Source organism: Pagrus major, chromosome 12 (assembly GCF_040436345.1).
Source record: "Pagrus major chromosome 12, Pma_NU_1.0".
Classification (NCBI taxonomy): Eukaryota; Metazoa; Chordata; class Actinopteri; order Spariformes; family Sparidae; genus Pagrus; species Pagrus major.
This window is the reverse complement of record NC_133226.1, coordinates 22,246,171-22,270,836: the sequence shown is the minus strand read 5'-3', so window position 1 is coordinate 22,270,836 and position 24,666 is coordinate 22,246,171. Positions and strand designations below refer to the sequence as shown.

Sequence of the window (24,666 nt, the reverse complement as noted above, 5' to 3'; positions counted from 1 at the left end):
TATTTAATGCAGACCCAATAGTCATACTTGAGTAAAAGTAAAGATATTGTGACAAAATATTACTTGTGTGAAAGTGAAAGTCGACCCACACGAATAGTACTTGAGTAAAAGTCTTAAAGTATCTGATATTAAATATACTGTAAAAGTAAATTAGACATGTATTTACATGTGTGTTTATACTGCGTACTGTGGGTCAACAGACTATCATATCCAATATTCAGCATTTTTCTGATTATTTTGATTAATGATAATTTAAAAATGTGCTGATTTGGCTTTGTTGTTGCATGTAATCTGCAAAGTAACTAAATGTATCAAATAAGTGCAGTGGAGTAAAAAGCACAATACTTCGCTCCAAGATGTAGTGGAGCAGAAGTATAAAGTAGCACAAGCTATTCGACAGACACACTCACAAACACATAACGTGATGTTCACATGAAGCCACGCAAATACTTTCAAAAATGACACAGAAAGAAAAAATCAGGCGCTGAAAGAGCTGAAAATGAGTCACTGCAGAGTGGGAGTGAAGAGGAGAGACTGAGCCGTACCACTGATGGACCACGTTTATGTTTAGAAGCTGAAGAAGAGAAGTAGTGCAGTAGATTTACACGAGGGGTCGACCAAAATGGCTTAGTCGGGGCCGATACTGGTGAACAACCAAATTTCGAACAACCAGTGATGAAATAAACCTAAATACAATTTACTCAGGTACTGTTCTTAAGTACAATTTCCTTAGTATTTCCCTTTTCTGCTGCTTTATACTTCCTCTCCACTACATTTGTTTTGATGACTTTAGTTACTACTATAGTATGAGAGTATGATGACGTGCTATCTTCTGGATTATTATAGTAACAATATATTTGGTTGAAAGAGTAGAAAAAAAGAGTCACAATAAAGAAATTCACACATGAAAAAGAAAATTTTTTTTTTTTCACTCACTGTGGGATCACCAGAAATTAAACATTATTATTATTATTATTATTATTATTATTATTATTAGAGATTTCAGGCAAACATTAGCACATACAAAACAAATCTAAGTGAAAATAAAGCCACACAAGGACGTCAAACAAGAATAAAAATAAATACAGAAGGTGTAAATTAAATAAAATGTATTACTCATAAATGTATCACATTTTTTGTTATTTATTAACTTCAGTGATTTAAGTAGTGAGTTTAGTTCTAAGAAGAAAAAGTAAAAAAATAGTTTCTGTTATTATTATTATTATAGTAACAAACAATATCTTTAAGCTAAAGTTCTGCACGCTCATTGGTCCTCCGCATCACATCGTCCCGCCCCCTCCGGATTTCTGCACCAATCACAGGCGCGCCTCCGCATCACATCTGCCCGTCAACCCGTGTCCGTCCCCCTGCATGACGTAACACCCAGTCTGAAAGTGCAATGGCGATATTGGACAATAACAGCCATCTCTTCCCGGGGACCACATCTCTATTATGTGGCTAACGCCGAAGAAAACCCCTCCAGTCGGCTGCCAGACCACATCCAGCAGCGGGTGAAGCGGCTGCGAGCAGGACAGGTGATCCGACGAGGCTGCACACCATGACAGTGTAGATAAACCGCTGGTGAGTGAAAACTCCTCTGGTTGTAAAGAAAAAAAAAACACACACACACACACACACACACACACAAAAAAACCCCAGCGTCTCCCAGTAAACGGTGTCAGATTTCAAAGGGGCGTGGCGGCGTGCTGGGTACCACTCCGACTAAAGGATGCTGATAGCTTAGCAACAGCGACAGGAAGGAAGCAGGAGGCGGAGGAGACACAATGGATGTGCGCTTTGTCAGCGTCGTTAGCGGGTAGGCTGAGCCGAGCCTGGATCGTGTGAGTACAGACACGGAGAGGATGCTCGTCGGTTTGTGCCAAGTCAAGCACAAGGAGCCTGGATGCAGAGTGGGAATGTAAACAAAGGGTGTGGGCCTCTCAGCTGGCCCGTGATGCTCTGCCTCCATTACTGCTCCTCATCATCATCATCATCATCACACACATGTCTCTGTGTCTGAACGTCTCCTTCTTCTTCTTCTTCTGTCCTCAGGTGTGACGTGTGAACAGACACCATGGCCACACAGGAACCGTCCCCTCCCTCGTCCATGGAGAGCAACAAACCCGGCTTCCCCAAGAAGATCCTGGGCAACAAGCTGGAGGACAAGCACCTGTGCAACTGCTGCCACAACATCCTCCGACGACCCTTTCAAGCCCAGTGTGGACATCGCTTCTGTTCCTACTGCTTCAACAGGACCGTGAGGTGAGGACGGGTCCAGCGTAGTGATGACATCCACCCCTGTACTGATCACCTGACTTAGTTGAGGAAGCACACTTTGATATGTTATCCTCAGGAATACACTGTAGAGAACCTCTAAAGAACCTTACAGGGACTCTAGGTGATGATGAAGAACCACTGAAGGGTATCTAATGTGATGATATGTTAGATTTTCAGTGTATCAGATGTGTGATGTTGTTGTTTTTTTGCAGTAATGGACCCCAGAAATGTAGCGCCTGCATTAAAGAGGACATCTTTGAGGAGCCTACATCGATTTTGAAACAAGGATGTGTGAGTATTAAAGCGTTTTTATCCACTTAAGAGTTTCTTAAATGGGTTTTTTTTTTGTTAAATTATAGTTTCATGTTTATTGGTACCACGGCTGCTCCAGTAGTATTATAAGTCAAAGCATTCACAATTCTGTCTTCTTTACTCCATTAGTTGATTAGTTGTTTGTTCTGTAAATGTCCGAGGCTAAGCTGACATCTCGCTGTGTCGTGTTTTATCTGACCAACAGTACAAAACCCCCAAAATATTCAGTTTACAGTCAGAGAAGGTAAATGAATCCAGCAAATACTCCAAGTTGAGAAGCTGGAAGTAGATGATGTGTGTCATTTTGCATGTAAACAATAATAAGAACTTTATTTATATATAATTGTTTGACAGTAAAACAGTCAAAGTTTTGTATTTTTGGTCCAGTTTTGATCGCAGCTTAGGTTTTGTTTTGACCTGTTTTTCACTCAGTTTCAGTTTCATTCTGACGTCTCTGCACGGTATAACAGACACAGATGTTTTTATATATGTATTAATTCCAGATGTTTTCCCTCCGGTGTGTCCGTCCCACTGCTGACGGAAGATTTCTCTGCAAAAAAACAAACAAAACTGTTACTCAAAGGGATATCAGGTGTATAAATGATGCTAAAACTTATTTAATCTTACATAATTTAAGTCACATTAGTCAAGCACAGCCACAGAATATGTAAAAGCAACAATGCAACAATAAATAATAGGAATCATATTATCCACACCCTCTTTTTGTTTGTTTGTTTCAGTTCCTATAGATGTATTGTTAATATTAAATAAATAATAATAATAATAATAATATAAGCCATCTGGGGAAATGTCTTTTCGTGAAACTGTAAACAACTCACAGACATCTGAAACATGAAATGGGGCCCCAAATATGCACTATTTTTTATTTATTTTCAGCAACAAAGAGGTCAGGAACCTCTGGTTTAATCTTACACAATTTTCCTTATTTTATGAGCCTGTTATATGTCTTTTCTATTCTAAATGTCAATCAGAAAAGTCACCAGAAGTTATAGAAATCACAGCATGAAATGGAAATATTCAAATACACTACCTCAAAATAGTAAATGTAATCTATTGAGCGTCTGTTTATCCAAAACATCAGAATGTTTCTCTTTTACTCAGGAAGAAAATGGCACTAAAAATCTTTATTTATTTGTTGTTATGTTCTCTTTTGATTATTTATCTAATTGTCTTTTATTGCCCTGATATGTCTTTATGTTCAGATTATGACAGTAGTTATTTGTTGACGTTTACCTGCAGATCTTGTAAAACATGTGCAAACTGGACATGAAATTTCTTCCATTCCTCGTCATAATGTTTGAGAACTGGCCTACGTTTACGGCTCGCTGACCTGCAGACGTAGTTTGGGCTTTATTCGTGAGCAGACATGCAGGGAAAATGTTGCTGCTCTTGATTCCCACGCGCTCACGCTCACACTGAAGGAAATCCTCTTGTTTCCTGCTGTTTTTTTTTTTCAGGCTTTTCCTGACAACGCAGTCCGAAGGGAAGTCGAACACCTTTCAGCTGTTTGTATCAATGAAAATTGCACCTGGAAAGGCAGCATTAAAGAGTACGAGGTGAGGCGACGTCTGACCTACTTTCATGACTTCTTTATTGCTCTACACTTTGTTTAACAGGTCGGTAATAATTTGTTTTTATTGTTTATAGTTAGATGTAAATGTGCAGTTTTTTCCTGATAACTTATTTTCCCACATTTTGCTAGCTTAGCTAAGCTCGTGCAGCACGCCACAGAGACTGTTGTAACAACTTAGGCTCCACTTTTTTTTTCAGATGAACCACGAGGGCAAGTGCGAGTTCATGATCATCCCCTGCCCCTCCTGCAAAGAACATATTCGCTTCAACGAGCAGGAGCGCCATAACGAGCGCGAGTGCCCGGAGAGAACACTCAACTGCAAGTACTGCAAGGAGCCATTTCACTTCAAAAACATCAAGGTTGGACATGATTTATTTAGGACCGCTAGGATGCTAAGAGGCTCGTCTGGGCCGCTGCGGCGCGTCACGGCAGCTCTCTGTGTAACATTTTGTTTTCTTTCAGGCACACGATGAGATCTGTCCCAAGTACCCGATGATCTGTGAAGGCTGCGCCAAGAAGAAAATACCCCGAGAAAAGGTGAATCTGTAAACAGCGTGCGGACGAGAGGAAACATTTTGTTGCAGGAAAAAGGTCACGCGAAGCTGCTTCATCTCAGTTTTAGCCTCTCGTGTGTCGAAATTACAGACAAGTCACAGAGCTGAGCGTTTTTTTACTGGAAACCATAAACCTGGACACTCACTGCTCATCTTAAGCTATTTCAAGAATCCTCAGAGACACTTCTAACTCTCTAGATTAAAAATACATTGTGAAGATAGAAAGATAAACAAGATTTGAACCCCTCCTGCTATAAAGGTGTTATTTTTGTATTAAGATATAAAAATAACAGAAAGTGAGAAACGTGCGTCTCCAATTACTTCTTGTGATCAGGTGTCACTTCCCCGCTCTGTATGCAATTATACTCTTACATCACTGGAACAAATAGATATGACATTTTTTACACAAAGAAAGAAATATCTTCACGTATAACGCTTTGCCGAATTAACAAGAAGCATCAAACAAGTAAGAATTTGTCATAGACAGTGTTTCACAAAGTTTATAAAGTTTCTCCTAACGCGACAACTCTCCAAATTGAGTGTTTTTTAAAGGGAGTCTGGGGACTTTATTGGTTACTGTTTACTGTATTTATAAAAATTTTCAAGTTTGCCATCAATAAAATGTTAAAGAAGTAAAATGTCTTTAATAAAATTATCTTAAATGGTGAAATCAGTTGAAACTGTTGTTGGGAGGTAAGACAGGCTGGTACAACAAACACTTTTTACAAAGAAAGAAACAACTTAATGTGTTACATTTAATACCGAATTTACAAGAAGACAGAAGTTATTTAGAATTTGTTGTAGTAGTTTCACAGAGTTTGTTATGTTTCGGCCCACACAAAAAAATTCTTAAAATCACACGATTTGTTAATGGAGTCTGGGGATGTCGTGTTACTAGTCCAATGCTCAGTCGAAACAGACAGTGTTTTCACAAACTGCTAACGTTGGCAGGTTAAGAGAGCCCAAACATGTGATTAACCTCACAGCGAACCACGTAGAAATAAGACGGCGTGTAATCCATGTAAAGGAATGCGGTCACATGAGGCCCAGACCACCTCTGAATGCGAATGTTGAATATTTTTCCACATTAAGATTCTGTAAATATCTTCTAAAGCCCGCCTGGGTTCTTCAAAGACCACCAGGTATATTAGCTAATGCTTAGCTCTCGAGAGGCACAAACTTCAGCCAGTAGCTCGTCTGCTAAGTTTGCTAATAACACTTTTAATTGTTTTTTTTTCAGTACGTGGACCACATCAAGTTCTGCAGCAAATTCAGAACTCCATGTCGATTTCATGTCGTAGGATGTGACATGTCCGTAAGTACTTTACGTTTGCACGCTTTTAGATTATTATAAGGGGAGGAGAGGGTTAGAGATGAGGGAGGGTTATGTATTGTTTTACTACAGCCTGACTGATACTCAATTTATGGAGCCAATACTGATATTAGAGAGTAAAAATATATTCGAGGCCAATAAGCACACATTTTTTGCAATTATCCCTCAAACGTTGTTATCACACTCTTGTGACGAAGACATGCAGCTGAGGCAGGATGTTTTCCCGTCACCCCAGGTGCTTATATGCATGCGTTTGTCTCTGTAGGTGGAAAAGGAAAAGATTCACGACCATGAGCGCTCCTACGCCTACGAGCACCTCAACCTGTTGCTGCACTACATCATGGGCATGAAAGTGAGCATGGAGGGCCTGCAGCCCCAGGGACTGGAACTCGCCGGACACAAACTGGTGGAACTCCAGCAGTCCCTCAGGGAGCTCGAGGCCAGAGTCTCCCAGCTTAGCACCACCTCCTCTGGGCCTCCCGTGCAGGGAGCTGCCGCCGCCGCCTCATCATCATCCTCCAGCTCCGGTCCTCCTGGTCCAACCGCTTCAGCTCCTCTCCCACCTCCACCCACTCTGGCTCCCACTCTGTCTGTGTCTACCTCCTTCACCCCCCTGCCCAGCTCGGTGGGAGCGGCTCTGGAGCTCCAGCTCCACAGCGAGAAGACCAAGGTGGCCGAGCTGGGTCGCAGGTGTACGGAGCTCGAAGTTAAAGCCGGCACGTTTGAAAATGTGGTGTGTGTCCTGAACAGAGAGGTGGAGAGGTTCGCCACCACCATGGAGGCCAGCAACCGTCAGCACAAACTGGATCAGGACAAGATCGAGGCTCTGAGTAACAAGGTATCACCAGAATACCAGTTGTTGTTTTGACAACCTTTGGACCTTTGGATGAAGTCTTAAAACATATAATAGTTAAACTCATATGCAAAGTGATGATATTTCCAAGTAGCCCAACTTATCCTGAAAATATCAACATATATTAGAGAAGTTTTTGTGATTTCGTTAAAACAGACTGTGTGTTTATGTCTCAGGTGCGTCAGCTGGAGAGGACGGTGGGGTTGAAGGACCTGACAGTCGCTGAGATGGAGGGTCGGCTGAGGGAAATGTCTGCCACTACGTTTGATGGTGTCTTCGTCTGGAGGATCTCTGATTTCGCCAAAAAGAGACAAGACGCCATCGCCGGTCGAGCCCCTGCCATGTTTTCACCAGGTAATCCTGACTGAATCCAACCTGTTGAAAGTTATTAAGAAATAACATCTCTAATACAAAAGACACCCCAGGACAGTCAGAGCCGTATTATCCGCTAATGACTCAATCTGAATTTCAGCCTTCTACACCAGTAAGTACGGCTACAAGATGTGTCTGCGGATCTACCTGAATGGAGATGGGACGGGGCGCGGCAGCCACTTGTCCTTGTTCTTTGTAGTGATGAGAGGACTGAGTGACGCTCTGCTCAAATGGCCTTTCAACCAGAAGGTAAAACATCTATAGTTTGTGGCCCCTTTTTAGATGCTACTGAAATTGTAAATTACCCGCGTTTTTAAAAATATATATTTTTTATTGTAGATACACAGTATAGCATCCAAATAAACAGGCTTCCTTTTTCTTTTTTAAGCCTGATAAAAATGTTCCATGTCAAAAACTGCCATATAAATACTATATATTAATATTATTTTCAAGTTTCACTGGGTAACATTCTTCAACCAACAATAGTCCTGATAATAACGACCAAATATTCATTCAATTTCAATGTTTTAACCTTTTAAATACCAGTTTGTTTACATGATACATACATATTTTTATGGCAGTTTTTGACATGGAACATTTTTTTTATAATAAATGTGGTATTTTATCAGTTGCATGAGGGTTTAGTTTTATTATGAGGCAAAGCCCCCTACAGGACACAAGGGAAATAGCACGTATTTGGTCTATGGGCCAGAATACAGGTAAACTTCCCCATGTAGTGAAAAATAGTTAAACTTACAAAAACTCATCCAGGACCACAGAATGAAAGCTTGATAACATGGGATGCAACATGTTATGCTGTGATGCAGTTTTAATGGTTCATAATATGTACAACAGTCTTAGCTGTCTGTCTGTAATATACATTGTGTATTATAAATTATTATGTTATATGAGCTGAGGGTTGAAATAAAAAAAGAAAATAACAAATACCTTTGCCAAAATAAAGGCAACTTTATTTAACTCAAAATGTATCAACAGTTGCCAGTTGCTCAGAACCACAACACAAGATAAAAGTGCAGCAATGCGACAAACCTGCTGTTGTTCATGATTTAAACCTGAAATGCTCATATCTGGTGCGGTAACAGTAACAGCTAGTACTGGTGCGTCAAGTATTCCTTTGTATCAATACATTTATTTCATGAGTCAGTTAATCACTGACCTTTTTGTCAAGCTCAACACTCATTATTTATTATGTCCTCACATATATCAGATTTGGCGACAGACGTAGCAGGCGTTGAGACCAAAAACAACAGAGGTGGCTGAGTTGGTGGTGGTGTTATATTGAAGGTATCGACAGTGAGACATGAAATGTGATCCAGGAAGTCCAGTTGGAATAACAGAACAATGCATTTAAAGGCTGTAATACGCAGAAAGGAGTTTAACTCTGGATTATTTTATCCTTTTATTGCGTCACCATCATGAGGTAAAACACATGCTGCTCATGCCACAAAGATATCTACCAGTAATGTGTAGAGGAAAAATATTTATTTTTTGGTTTTGGGTCAAACTGTCCCTTTCAACAGCAGACAAACACAGCTCTTCCGTCTGTTTTATTCCCAGGTGACTCTGATGCTGCTGGACCAGAGCAACAGGGAGCACATCATCGACGCCTTCCGCCCCGACGTCACTTCCTCCTCCTTCCAGAGACCCGTGAGCGAGATGAACATTGCCAGCGGCTGTCCGCTCTTCTGCCCGCTCTCCAAGCTCGACGCCAAGAACTCTTACATCCGCGACGACACCATCTTCATTAAAGCGATCGTGGACCTCACCGGCCTCTAGACGGCTCCGCTGGGTGGTACAGTTTGGCAACCAGGCAGCTCTGTGACCATTAAGGCTTCATTTCGGCTCAGTCGTGGTCCCCTTTAGGGCTCCGTTCAGGCATCTAACTGTCCCCTGCAGCTCGAGGGAGACAGACATGCTTGCAACTGCATGTGGCTGCAGTCCAGGCGGCGCCGGCATCGTCATACCCGGTGTTCTGTTCGCGAGAACCACCGTCATTGCTGTACATTTTGGGTGCAAAACTTTTTTCTTTTGACATCACGGCACCACTCCCATGGTGGTTTACAGTCACTTCAGTTGTTGCACATGCAGTAAGCTTTCAGTTAAAGGAGCACCGGTGCAGCGTGGTCAGAAGCAGATGATGGAGTGAAAAGAGTGAATACTTTCTATTTGAATCTCCGACGCGGGATGTCCCGGAACAGGGTTGTAGATTTACAGATAGTTGATCGTTCTGATGTGGCTGTAGAAAAGCTGGCAGTAGACTTAAAATAGAGTTAGAGCATGGCTTGATGCAGTTTTTTGCTTTTTTCCTGCAGGTTGTGGATATTGTGAGCTTCTCAATTCCAGTGTCGAGTGAATTTGCATAGACAAACGTGGAGTTATGTTATGAATAAGATTACAGGCTTTTTTCTTTTTTTGTTTCGTAGCGCAGAGTGCATGCCGCCGGCGTTTTTAATGAAGCATTAAAACCCGCTCCTTATTTCGACTGAGCTTCACGAAGGGTTCCTCGTTTGTTGTTCAACTTGTTAGTGAATTAGCCATCCGTGATGGTGGACATTGCCTGCATGTCTTTTTGGAACCAGGCTATTTTACATGTAAAGAAGTCAGTGTTGCGTATTTGTTCCTATTAGGGGTTTGGTGGTTCTGATCGGTGGTTTGGTACATCTGTGGAAGATACAGTGGAGTTACCAAGGAGTCAGGGCAGCTTGCCAGTCAAGCCTGAGGCATCGAACTCTCTGACAAACATACATAGCATACATGGAGTTTTCCCCCAGGATATGCTCACTAGCTCACATCTCAACACATAGTACTGTGCCCCACCACAGATTGAGGTTAACACAGATTCCACGAAATGAAGGAATTGTCCGTTCCTTGTTTTCTGTCCATTCAGTATACAGTGCGTATGTGTTTCTGCTGCTCTGAGATAGACTACTGACGTGAACCTAATATATATGTTGGTGCAAATATACGTGTGTGGAGGCTGAGAGGCTGAGATAACCAGAGGTTGTTAGACTTTGTTGTAGGTTTACGGGCCGTTATCGACGGCCCCCAGATTACTCTTTAGTGTTTTAAACGTGCTCTCACTGATTTCCAATAAGGCACCACGAAACGTACACTTTTCTACGCGTCCGCCCGGAGATCGCCGTTGTACTTTACTTAGCATGCATGCTGAGGTTTTTTCAAGGTTTCACGCTGGCCTGTTTGAAAACCAGTCTCGACCTGTATTGAAACCTCTCTGTGCATGGGAGGCTTCAATTCATATTCACTTATGGAGTTTCACATCGGTTTCCTCCGCGAGCCTCGTGTGAACGCATTTATTTGTATTCGTTTTGGATGAAAATACGTAATCATAGGATAGTTATTATGTTATAACTGGCGCTGCGTCCGTTCAACGGGGGCAGCCGCCTATATTCATAGCAATTTATAAATATGTATCTTTCATATCATAATGTTGAAATAATCTATATATCAATGTTAATATACAGGAGATGTTATAATAAACATAGTATTACTGAATACCTTATTAATTCTATATCTATATACCAACTTTTTCTTTGTCAAGATGGTTTGAACAGGCCAGGACGACCCCCCTTTTGTGCAGTAAGGACTTATGATTCCTTCTAGAGTGCAATATATGATTATGTCTGTTAGATTTGATGACACCTTGGCTTTAAGGGTTTACAGAAGTCATACTCGACTTATTTGTTTACATTACTCATTACGGCGCTGAAGAACTGCAATTTTTTTGGACTTTCCGAGGAAGAAAACGGTGCTTTCCTCGTCATTAAGCATTCGCTGCTTGACATCACAAACATGAGGATCTCTAACTGGTTTTAAAAGAGCTTGATGATTTTTTTTTTTTTTTTAGAAAGACCATTTAAATGTTGAGGAATTCATCCTATAAGTAGGTTTCTACTCTAAAAAAAATACTTTTCAGTGAGGACGGAGCATGTAACAAGTAGGATTACATGAACTTTTTAAGTGTTCCTGTAAACGTGCCAAAATCAAATATTACCTCCATATACGAACAATGTTGTACTGCAAGTTGTATTTTTTGTGTTCTATGCTAAAATATGGTGCCAAATATGTTTATAATTAACAATGTGTGAGTGTGTGTGTGCGTGTGTGTGAGTGTGTGCCATTTTAATATGATGCATTGGTCACTAAGAGATAATTAATACTGTCCCATGAAGCTATCCTCGAATAACAGACCCTCCCAAGGTTTTCTGAATGTAAGCTTTAATTTTTTCTTTCCTTTCTAAAAACACAAACGGCAGTTCTGTAATGTGATGCAGTCGACTTGAAGCAACTTTATTTGTGCACTTTGTATCGGTTGTTTGTCCAAACAGGGTATTTTGTTGAGTGATTTATGTACCTTGAAGTCAGAGCCATATATATTCTGATGTTGATAATTGATGTATTATGCTAAAAAGGACATGCAGTATGTAATAAAGTTTGCTGGTTTTAGCTGGTTGATTATTGTAGACTCTTTAGTGGGCCAAGTTTCTGCATAATGAGTATTTTTGCTTCATGTACATTTACTTCTGTTCTTTCACATTGAGTGCAGGAGTTGTAATGAAGTGCTTTTAGATTGTTGTGCTGTTTTTTTCTATTTAAAAAGGTGACTAAGAGGAACTTTTAAGCGTTTATGAAACAGTCTCGTGATTCCTCTGACGATTATAAATGACCTGCTTTGTTTGGTGTGGACCACACAACATCACCAGAAAATACCAGTACAACAAACAAAATATACTTCATCACAGCATTCAAATTCAGCATATCAAAAGTAAAATGACCCCTGAGGCTAAGATGTTAGCATCTGTGACATGATTAGATAGAGCAGCTGCTCGAGGTGCAGCTAGTTTGAACTACTTTAGGTACATTTGGCTGTTTTAGTCCAGTGTTTCACAAGCTATCATCATCATAGGATAAAAGGACAGAAGCGAAACATTCACAAATTCTCATTATTTTTTCTGACTTTTCTCTAATTTTCTGTTGTTTTTGTGAAATATTGGTCATTTTACCCTGAACAGTTATTTCTCCTATGTCAGATTCCTTAAGACCTCTGAAACTGGGGGGTCTGTGATCTTGTGTAAATATATTACATTAACTCCCACCACTGCTCACTAGAGGGCACTATGACCCTGAGTGAAAGGCTCTAACTCTTCCTCCGAATGTAGTTACACAGTGCATTAAAAATAAAAAGCATGAAAACAGGGATCATTGTACTTTTATGAGCAGTCTAATTTCAATGCTATCTGCATTTTCATCCCTTACTGGCAGTGAACTGCTGGGTCATCTTTATTAAGAGGCGAAAGCGGTGGACACTCGGGACCGTTTGACCCTCAACACAACGCTCTGCATTGTACACATCTGAGTGCTGCCGGGATGGTCATTTAAAAATAAGTACTTACAATTAACTTCTTACAGTAAATGCACAAAGACACAGCTGCTGTGCTGCTGACAGGACGTGTTGTGAACAGAACCTCATGAGTGAGTCACGCACACAGACTGCAGAGGAGTGTGGAGGAGGTCGTGGTTACCTGTACAGGATGTGGTCAGGTGAGGAAATGGAAACTAATGGAGGATATTTTTTTCTCATGACCTCTTTACTGTGACAGTGAAAGCAAAAGAAACTTCATCTTTCTCTTTCGTGCAACTCAAAGCTATTTATATTCAGTTCATCAGTATCATTTGTAATATCTAATGAAATTCACATTATACAATGTACTTTTCGCACAACTAAATATATAAATATACAATATTTCTCCCTGAAATGTAGTGCATTTTTACTGTTCTTTGCAAGTTTGACAGCTTAAAATACTAGCTATGTTATAGATTAAGATTTTATATACACAACACATGATCCTATTATAAAATAAAACAGATTGTTGAAGATTACACTGACCAGCAGTACATCTATCTATCTATCTATCTATCTATCTATCTATCTATCTATCTAAATCTTACATCTAGTTTTACTTAAGTAAGATTTCAGATGCAGTTTTTACTTGTAATAAGGAGTTTTTTTTATAGTATGTTACTGTTACTTTTACTCAGGTAAAAGTACTTCCAGTACTTCTTTTGCCTCCACTGGAAATCAAAAATATGTTAGAGGCATAAAGCTGTTATTTATTTGTGTTTATAGACATACATTTATTGTACTTATTATTGTTGTGCTACTATGTTTGTGTATCATATTTCCTTGTCCTAATTTTTTGTCTTTTTCTTGTTTTATTTACCTTTTTTTGTTAATTTTTCTATCTTATATTATTATTATTTATTAATTATTAGTAAATAAAAGTTTGTAATAAAAGTTTTAATGTAATGCTGGTAGATGACCTCATTTTAACTACTTTACACAAGGCTGGATAGTTTGACCTGTACGACAGTATCATATTTAGTTACCAAGATAGTAACTAAAGCTGTCACATAAGAGTAGTGGACTAAAAAGTGCAATATTTCCTTCTGAAATGTGGCAGGGAATAAGTATAAAGTAAAATAAAAATACTCAAGTAAAGTAGAAGTAGCTACTGAATTGTACTTAAGTATTGTACCTGAGTAAATGTCAGTGATGGGATGTAACTAAGTACAATTTTGAGGTACTTGTACTTTACTTGATTGCTGATCAACAGATATGATAACGTTTGGTACTTAAGTACATTAAATAACAGATACTTTTACTCAATTACTATTTGTATGGGTGACTTTCACTTTTACCAAAGTAATATTTTAACACGATATCTGTACTTTTACTCAAGTATGACTTTTGGGTACTTGTACTGGTAAATGTACTTAGTTACTCTGTGAAGTTAAAGATGGACAGTCTGTAAAATGGTGCGGTGCTTAAACTCACTCACATGACACGCTCGACAGGCCGGAGTGTAAATCTAACGCACCCTTATTAATGGCGCGGTATTCTTGAACCTCCCGTCTCACCTGTTGCAGGGTGTTACACTCACCTGTTGCAGGGTGTTACACTCACCTGTTGCAGGATGTTAGACTCACCTGTTGCAGGGTGTTACACTCACCTGTTGCAGGATGTCAGACTCACCTGCCGGATGTCTTCCTGCTGCTTCTTTCCATCTCTTCTCCATCAGAAAGCGACAGTTCAACCTGACAGCTCTGAATACGACGTTAACCGACACACTGCGACGCCATTTTAGTTGTCCGTTAGCATAGTTAGCTGCACAGTTAGCTCGCTGTGTCCGCAAAACGCCGAGTTTCCCTGCTGCTCTCCGGGATTAGGGACGCCTCCTCAAGATGAGGACCGCTGCTTCACTTCACCGAGATAAGTGTTTTCTGGTTTCTTGTGCTAACACGGATGTTGTGAGTGTTTTATCCGAGCATAATTTAAGTTACTGGCTGTTTGTATGCTAGCAAGAGGCTGGCTGTGGAATGTGGCTAACTACTTTTACTCGGCTAGCTTATCGGCTAATTGATTAATCAACTCGGTTAATCTTCCGGCTAGTACATTTATTTATTTATTTATTTATTTTTATCTCCATATGCTTTGTATGCTAAAATATTTTACGGTCAATATTGAAAAGTAAATTTAAAAAAGCACAATATTTCAATCTGAAATTTACGCTAGGACAGAAGTGAAAAGTAGTAAAAAGTAACGTTAACGCCTCAAATTTGTATTCAAGTACAGTAGGCCTACTTGAGTAGCTAACAGTAACGTTACTCAGCTACAACCTTGATTAAATGTAGCCCAACTAACTAACTAATGATTAAAAACAATCATTTGTTGCCCTAATAATATTAACATAAGCCTCACAGGGACCATTTGGCTGCTATGTACTTTTACTTCAATACTTTTCTGTATACTTTAAAGGGGAAAAACACCTGGATGTCGTTGTGGTAAGAACAGGGGAAATCAACGAGGGCACAGACTTTGAAACAACCATTACCTGTGGATGGTGACCGGGGAAAACGATGCCTCTTCCTGTTTGAGTGAAAACGAGGTTCATAGTGAACCAATCTATTCGTTGATGGTGTAATTTTTCTACAGCCATTACACAGTGCAATCAGTATTTACTTCAGAATAATAATGTATATAAAAGTAACACTTCAGAATTCACCAACAACAGCCACCAAAATGTTTACAGTACAAAGCTGAATCCATACTTCTTTGGACATGATCTCGAGCTGTTTTTTGTGCCTTAACATAACCAAACCTTAACTATCAGAAAACTGTTTTATTTTAAAATCTGTGAGAAATTAAAGAGGCACTGACAGATGAGGATCTGTACAAGCAACATATGTTGTTGTTTAATTTGGAGGGCTTGTTGTGCTGAAATGAATGATGTTTATGGGCTCTGACAGTGGAGCAGGCATGGGATAAACATTTGCATACTCTTTCCAACAGTCAAATGGACTACTGCTGAGTGGAATAGATGACACACTCCCGAACACGTCTATCTGTTTCAGCTCTGCCGTTGCTAAATGAATCTCCACAGAGATGTTCCAGTGTTGTTCTCTCTGTTGGAGGAGTTTGACTGTTATTTGGCTCAGTTAGTTGCTGCACGGTTCTCGTGTGTTATGTTCAGATAACTGCCAAGGTCACTGTAGGTAAATCGCTTAGACTTACTGTACTTGTTGGAGCACCTGAAACTGACATTTTTTATCTCTTATCTGACTAAGTAGTATAGTATAGTGGACCCCAGCATTGACACAAATGGTGGAAAAAATGGTGGAAAAAAGAAGTATAAACAATGATTTTCTATCACCTGTGAAGTAGGGACCACTAACAAGAGCACAGAAAGGAAATAACTCTTCTCGAAAGGAAATGTCTCTTCTGTACTCATGTGAGCCTGTAATATAAGATGTCCTTGCATGCTTCTTAGGGGCTGACAGGAAAGCAGATGGAAAATTAATGAACATTTGACTCCATGTGTCCTTTTGCTCAGGTGAAACTACGGATTTGAAGGGGAACAGTACTGTATGCCCTCCAGTAATGCACAAAAAAATGACTGTATGCAAGGGAAAGAAGTTAATATATCACATTTGATCAGCTGAAACCATAAAATGTTTTTCATGGAAAGTGTCTCAAACGATTAATCAGGTATCAAATCAATCTGTCAATTTATCCTTGTGATAATTGACTAATCAACTTGTCAACGAAAATTTTCCAGTGAGATTCAACATAGGTCGAATGTCATAGGGACTAATCTAATTAGAGAAAAAGACAGATTTGATTATTTTGAGCTCATGCAAGTTAAACAAAACTGTGCAAAACATACTACCTCCCTTGTTCCTAGAGGTAAACCGACACAGAAAAGGTGAGACGGATGCTCAGTTTTGGACTTGGCCCGAACAAGCAAGTTGTAATACTCACATAAGCCAGACATTGTGAACGGTGACGGCATATTCAAAATACCTCATCACTTTGGGATTGCTCTCTTTACGTCAGACATTAAGCACTGATGCCAGCGATGTCCTTCAGACTAAACAACCAGAGTACTGAACGTGTTGTTTGGTTTCATGGAACTTAGTGTAGCTTTGACCCGATGTGGGGTCGGAGGCATTGTGAGCATGATTCAGGATGTGCACAGAGGTATTTGATAAACTTTGTGTGTCCATATTTATACTTCAGACTTACACTGTGCATTTTCTGTTTTTGTTGAGGGTAAAGGTCAGCTGATAGACATGAATTGGGCTCGGCCACAGATGTTTAACTGGCCTTGTTGGATTCATTATGTCTGCTCTCTTAAGTAAAGGAATGTTTTGGGTGAAGTAATGATAAGTTGGTCTTTGTAATACTCTCTCATCTGAAATGAACGGAAGATTTTGTTAAGGGCTGTAACAAACAATAATTTTCATTATCAATTAGAGCTGCAACTAATGATTACTTGATTGTTGATTTACCTTTTATTTTCTAGATTCATTATATTACATTATATTATAGCTGATTGGTCTGTAAAATGTCAGAAAATGGTGAAAATATCCATCAGTGTTTATCAAAGCCCAAGATGACGTCCTTACTTTGTCTACAACCCAAAGATATTCAGTTTACTGTCAAAGGAATAGGGATGTCAGGAATTCTATTTTAAATAAAAAATTCATTAAAATAAGCTTTCAATTTCGATCATCTAAATTAAAAGAAGAATTGCAATGCTTGTGTTACATTCTAAACAAATTATTAAACTGAAATGTGATCAAGAGTTGTTATTATTAATAGATATAGTAATAAGTGGACACATGGTATGGAAAAGAGAGATAGCTACAATAGAAATGTGGTTTAGATCTTGGTAAATGACTCATTTCCTTGGATACAGACATTGGTTATACCAAAAATTAAAACCAAGACCAACAGAGGGAGCGCCTCATTTTACTGGTCAGTGGAAGCACAGAAATATCATGCACAAAATTACGTTTGTGGCACAAATCTGAAAATGCACATTACATTTTTATTTTGGAATTTATGGGTTTGAAAGATTGAAACCAAGTTATTTTTTTTGGTGGCACAAATGTAATTTTTTATGCCAAGAAATCAATTTATTGCGTCCTGAAAAGAACTGGTGAACTGTGGGATTTTTAATGCGACGTGGCTCCAGGCACAATTGTCCCTCTGTTTAATTTCTTGTGGCTTTGGTGGCCAGTTTGTTGATTTTATGTGGAAGCACTGGGACGTTTCCCTTGATGATAAAAAGCAGGCAAGTTTCGGCTCCCATGTCTTTGCCTCGACTTTTTTTCACCCAGGATTCAAGTCAGACGGCAGGAGTTACCCAACTCAAAGTCATGTATACAGTAGGAACAGCTGATGTGTGATGTCACCATTTTAAAGACTGTGTGAAAGCTGGGAGTCCCAGCTCATTTCACAGATATGTGGCTGTTTGAAAGATTGTGGCTGGAGAGTGCTGGTAAAGTTAATGAAGTGCATTCATATATAATGAGGTGGCCTGCAGGAAGAAACAATGTCTGGGGGTTTTTTTAGGTGATGTGTTGGGTGTAAAAAGTGACTTACCAGAGACAGTCCTGCCGTATTTTTAGCCATGCTCGTGGCATGGTTTTAGTCACGGCAGTGTCGGTCTGCTGGTCTGTCTTTTGTTCAGATAGTCTGGTCAACACTTTTTGTCCAGACTGGAACATTTCAATAACTATTGGATGGATTACCATGAAGTTTTGTAACCTGTAAAACTAATGATATTTCCATCAGCCTTAGCTGTACTTTATAGGACCAACCCGTATATCGGGTACAGTAGCTGAAATTGGCCTATCACAGATAAATTGGTATTGGCCGATGTGGGGTAATTTATAATTATTAAACTCCCAGTGAAGTTTACTGTTTCAGTGTACTGAGCTTTTAGCTCAAGGCATTACAGAGCTGCTAGCATGGCTGTAGATTCTTAGCCTTGTTTTGTCAAACCAGTAGTGGCAAGCATTGATGAAGTACTGAAAAATAGCCCTTTTCTGTTGACAGTATTAAGTATCCTCTGTAATCTAAACATTTACTTGTAGTGTCATGGCTGACATATACTGCCCTTGTCACACTGAGATGAAGACGTAGCTTCATAGCTGCTGTCATGATGACATGCCTGGTCTCGAATGTTTGTTGGCAGTTGGTCAGAAGGGATTAGCGGAAACACCTGCAGTTCCTCTGTTTATTTAGTCCTCATACTTTTTAAAGTCACATCAACTTTAAAGTGAAGGACACTGTGTAGCTGCCAAGAAGCACTGCATTCAAGTTAAAATGGCCTGAACTTGTCTCACAATCAGATTATTGTGAAGCCCTTTGGACATTAATGTGTCTAGAGAAATCCAGCAAAAGTATTCACAGCCAAGGCAAAAGGTAATGTAAGGTAATATGCCGGCAGTTCAGAGTAGGAGATAAAGCTGCAAACAATTCCAAGTTTGCCAACACGGTGATCCCATGGATTTTACAGGAGCCACAGTTTCCATTTCCTGTTTCTGGATGCTGTTTTATGGCTTAAGCATCAGCCAAATGAGCTGTGAGTTTTGTAGCATGATTTAAGACAATGAAGAAGCCTGTTGTACTAATTTTGTATGTCTAAAAGCAACCAATACACTTTTTCTGTCATTTTACTGACCACACGATTCATCGATTATTTGAGGAAAATGGTTATTTGATGATTTTTAGTTGCAGCCATATAGAAAATACACTTAAATTGGTATTAGTAGCATTTTTCCCTCACATTGGACTCCCTTCTTGACACAAAACTCTAATTTCTCTTGGACAGGACTGTCGGGCAAAAATAAAGTAAAAGCATCCAGAAACAAATACAGCTAACCATACACCTATTACTCTTAGAAAATACCAACTCAACCAGGCATTTTAGTTGTACTTTTCTGGTCTGCTACCAAAGGTAATTGTTATCAGACCTTATTTAGACCTTGCGGCACCTTTTTCCAAGCTTTTTTTAATCTTATCCGAAACTACCGTGCACCCACAGTCTTTTCACCATCTACCACATAAGAACCCTTCATAAACCCACAGCTGTTTATTGCCATGCTATTTATAGTACTCTAGAGATATTTTCACAATCCTGCACACTTCAGGATGCTTACACAAGCCGAAGCACATTAGATCATTTTTATCCTTTTGGAATGTTTACACATGTTTTCTGATTGCCAGTGTTTGAGCCACTGCTGGACAAGAGTAACTACTGAGGTCTTGGGAATCCAAACCATTTAAATCTGAAGATTTTACTGAAGCTAACCTGCTATGGTCTGCTCTTGAGTGCCCTTTAAATAAGACCACTCACCCTTGCCTACCCTTGCCTGCCAGTGTCAGCCTGGTTTGTGTAAATTATACAACTCTGAAGCTGATACCCAGTTACTGTCCACTGTCCTATGCAGAGGAAAGAGCAACTAAGTACTTTTACCCGAATTACAGAACTTCAGTGTAATTTTCAATTACTTGTCATTTACTTGAATATAAGGGGTGGCCGATATGACCTTAAATTTACATTGTGGGTTTGGTGATGGTATTATGTCATCTTTACTACAAAATTAAAAGGAACACTCCACTAAAACATGATTGTAGCTCTTTCACTCTATTGGAAATGTAAGGGAACATATCCTGCTTTTTATGTTGCTGGCCGTCATTGGGAAAGCAGTCCAAAGTAAAATGGTTACTGCACCCACAGCCTGTATGAGTTTTCCAGTTGTTGTGCAGACATTTCCTTAATATAAAGTTAATCCACTGACTGGGCTTTCACTTCCACGGATGGCAGGAGAAGATGAAGATGATTGTGTTGGTTCTTTCAGACAACAATGGAGAAATTGGGTTGCTTTGTTTACCTTCCCCATGCCTGGGTTCCTAAAGTTGGTGTTACAGTGGAAAACAGTAGTTACTGGATGTAACTGCAGTGCTATGAGCCCTTTTAGCCCTTTAACTGCACATTATTATGCTAGGCCTTTATGATGATAATGATATTGCAAAATCCATTAATTTTAATGCAACAATAACTTGTACTGTATTTAATATTTTTTTACTGTGATAGTTCTACATCTGATCATCATCGAAGAGAGCTAGAGCTACTAATGACGCAGAAATAATAGAAAAACCTTGACTATGATTGGACAATCCAGTCTGACAAAGGTTTAATATCTTTATACAGAACTGAGTGATGTTCTTATATGTTCTTCTAACCATGTCCCACACTGCCTGACTAAATGCCGGTTAGCAGTGAAATTGGGTCACTCCCCGGGGTCTTGTCAATACATAATTAAAAAGATGGGACACAGACTCACTTCTCATGCAGTCTCTGCACATATGAACCACTGTGGTGTGTCAGAGGCTGTGCTGCAGTGTAGGACAGTTAATGATGTCTTCTGTTTAAAACATTACATTTATCTTTGGGAAAGAGGGAATTATGAATCTTGGTAAGACATGTAACAACTTGTGTTTTTCGCCATAAAATCCAATACATCTAGTTAATCAAATAACTATAACTATAAAAGCTGAATAGTGAAAGGCCGGCTTGTGTTTCACAGACACTCTGATGTCAGCGGCTCCACTGTTGAGAGCAAGGAGTTTGCGTGACCAGCGGGTAACTCATCTTCTGATTCATCCCCCACCTGGACAGCAGTGAGCTCATTTATTAAATTCTGTCTCTGTGTAAAATATAACTTAAAAATAGATTTGCTTGTTAAACTTGACTTTGGTTGTTTCATACTTCATACGAGGATATTTTTATCTGGTATTACACAAACTGTATCCAAACCTCAGATGTATTTGAGCATCATTTCATGATTTTGATGGAGCATTCTTACTTTATGTGGATAATATTGACAAAACAAAAATACTAGTTAGAACTGCCTTGTAGTTGAAACATGCTATACAAATAAATAAACTTGCTTTGCCTTCCTAAGTGCTGGAAATATAAAGTAATTGTAGATGGCACAAACAGTATCTATTTAGCTTTTATCCCACAGGCTACAGATGCAGTTAACCATTAAATTAATCTCAAACTATTTTGATAATTAATTAATTGCTTTGAGTTATTTATTTATTTATTTATTTATTTATTTTTAAGAAAAAAAGTAAAATGTCTCTGATTCCATTTTATCAAATGTAAATATTTTCTGGTTTCTGTCCTCCTCAATGACAGGAAACTGAATATCTTTGGGTTGTGGACAAAACAAGACATTTAACGCTTTGGGAAACACTTAATTGACATTTTTCAACATGTTCTGACATTTTATTGACCAAACAACTCATACATTAATCAAGAAAATAATCGACACATTATTTGACAATGAAAACACTAATTTTGGTTAGTTCTGATTGGTTGACTGTCGACCAATTCGAATCGCTGAACAAAGCTGGAATATTTGGGTATCAGGTTTGTTTTATATTTACTGGTTATTATTGGTTGAGTATTTTCAAGTGTGCACATGTTTTAGTAGTAGATTTCCACTGGTGCATGCCTCCACCCCGTGACTCATCTGCCTGGGCTAAAGTGAACCTATTGACACTATGTGCCTGTTTCCTCTCTCCGCTCTGTGTGCAGTCATCTGCCAACTAATGTGGTAACTAATGCTGAATGAGATGAGCCTCTAATCAATAGTGTTTGACTGTGCTAGAATCAAATAACAGACGACTCTTCATATGATTGGCTTTAAAATAATTTACATTCTACCTTAGTATGATAGTACAAGACTCACTGAATAAATGAAAATCAAGAGCTTTACATCACCAAAAGTCATGAAGCTTATTTGTATCTTTTGATGGAATTCACATATTCCTTTATCATCCATGTTGTTATCGCCAAAGTAGCGGTCGCCCACTAAAATAAAGGAGCCTCCAGGGCAGAGGTGTCTTTTATTGGTGTTCTTGGATCAGGTAGCCTTGTTGAACAACTTACTGACAAAATCTGAGATTTTCCAGGGCCTCCTGGGGCCTTGTTCTTTTTGGAGGGACTCCTGGAGAAAAGAGGAGACTGTTTATAGTTTGAGCTTTTATATCCATTACACAATTAATGAGGTTGCCACAGGACATCCTGACATATATTGATATCGGTAGCCTGATAAATATCTACAATGGGTTAGAAGACCTTGTATCCAGGTCCTGCAGTAGACAAACGGTACAAATTAGTACATATAAACAATTTAATTTATTCGGTAGGATAATCTGTTAAAACCGGGCAGTGTTTTAAAGATTTTAAACCGCGTGCTTGTGCAAACAGCTGGGAAACATTAGTTACAAGCAGTCACTCATTGGATCATATCCACTCACTTGCACGCTGTTTTAATTGCAGTGCTGATGATAAATCACTTAATCAAGTAGCAATTATTGCTTACATATAAACCTCCATCAACTTTCAAATAAGGCACAGATTGCCTTAATGTCAGTGAATGATTTATGAATGCTTTTTACATCAGTTATCCACGATTGGCTGTTTATTTTTTATAGTAGCAAGACATTGGCTTTGTCTTTTTAGCTCTTTAATTCATCAGGAAGATAGCTACAAAGGACTGTTTGACTTACGTTATATTACGTTATGAAATGTGTTGCCGATAATCTGCACCAAACTCCTTTTTTTTTTACTTACGAGGTCAAGATTCGATTATTCATTTAAACATTTGTTTTTTTCAGCACTCGTATTTGTAAAAATCAAAAAATAACATCATCAGTGTCATTGGTTTTATGCCCTGACAACTGTCACTTACATTTTCAAAATCAGCTTCCTTACAAAGAGTTGTTTTTTTTTTTTGTTCACCAAAATTATTCTTTTGGAGTGTTCTTTTTTTCCACCCTACAAATGAGCATAAGTAGACAAATTGATCGTTTCATCATCAGTTTTCCATTTAGAATTCATATCATTACATCCCTGTTTATAGCGTAAAGTTTTATCACTTTTTATTAAGTGATAACCAACATTTAAAACAATGTTTGTGTCGACATTGTTATTTTTGAGAGGTTAAAAGACCAAAGTAAAGGGAAACTATCCAGCAGTCCATCAGAGTTAGCTGTAGCAAGCTTGACCTAAACTGTTGTGTCTCAGCTTCCTGTAGTGATGATCTATCTCACAACGACCTGATTCATCACATTGTTTTATCCTGATGTTGATTTTGGCCTTGGTTTTCGTTAAGTTGCTTACACTTTGTCTGTCTGAGTCTAAAGCCTTTTAAAAGTAGTTATAAATTACGCTTGTTAATTTCAGTGCCAAAATTCACATCTGTAGCACAATACCAATGAATCCTGCATATGGGATAAGAAATCTCTGCTACTGATGGCATCCAGCCATGAATGACTTATTTAAACAGTGCAGAGGGCTCAGCATCACCTGGTACAATATTATTAACCTCATCCAAATCATGCAGCACTATTATTGTTAGTAAGTTTCCTGATTAGCCAAAATGCACAGTAAGAAAACTCTTTAAAACATTTGTACTCATGCTTTTAGAGGTTTCCCTGGAAACCAAATATTTAAAGACAGAAACATCAGCCTTCAGGGATTTTTGACAAGGGGTCAGAGAACTGTCTCGATTACTTCAAAACAAGGGAAAATTATCCTGCCAGCTGTTTTGTTTGTCAAACAGAATGTATATGCTAAAACTTTAGCATAAATTGTGCGTTCTGTCTTTAGTGTTTCCAAGAAACTAGGCAAAGCTGACGACAACATCACTCAAATAGCCAGTTTAGACATATCCATGGTTTTCCTCTCAGAGGGGAGAATCTTGAAGAACTTGGCAGCAGTATTATATGAAGGCCTGTTTTCTTGTTGGACTCACATTGCTGAAGTTACACAATACTAATGGAACCACATGCATGCTGCCTTTCCAAAGTTAAAAAAAACAAGTATAAATGTATAACATAGCTTACTGTAACAAGCATGAACTTGAGTCTGCATAAAATACTTCAACACCAAAGCAATTGCGT

At 38.9% G+C, this 24,666-nt stretch overlaps 1 protein-coding gene across 1 annotated transcript; it reads left to right on the top strand.

The window, feature by feature from the left end:
* The first annotated feature begins 1,320 nt into the window (after positions 1 to 1,320).
* LOC141006048 (TNF receptor-associated factor 2-like) lies at positions 1,321 to 11,780 on the top strand. The gene is made up of 11 exons (XM_073478145.1): positions 1,321 to 1,581; positions 2,053 to 2,262; positions 2,490 to 2,568; positions 4,068 to 4,166; positions 4,381 to 4,542; positions 4,646 to 4,720; positions 5,978 to 6,052; positions 6,336 to 6,908; positions 7,100 to 7,277; positions 7,396 to 7,544; positions 8,874 to 11,780. The coding sequence occupies exons 2-11, from the start codon at positions 2,075 to 2,077 to the stop codon at positions 9,090 to 9,092; spliced, it is 1,797 nt and encodes a 598-aa protein (XP_073334246.1). The 5' UTR covers positions 1,321 to 1,581; positions 2,053 to 2,074; the 3' UTR covers positions 9,093 to 11,780.
* The last annotated feature ends 12,886 nt before the right edge of the window (positions 11,781 to 24,666 follow it).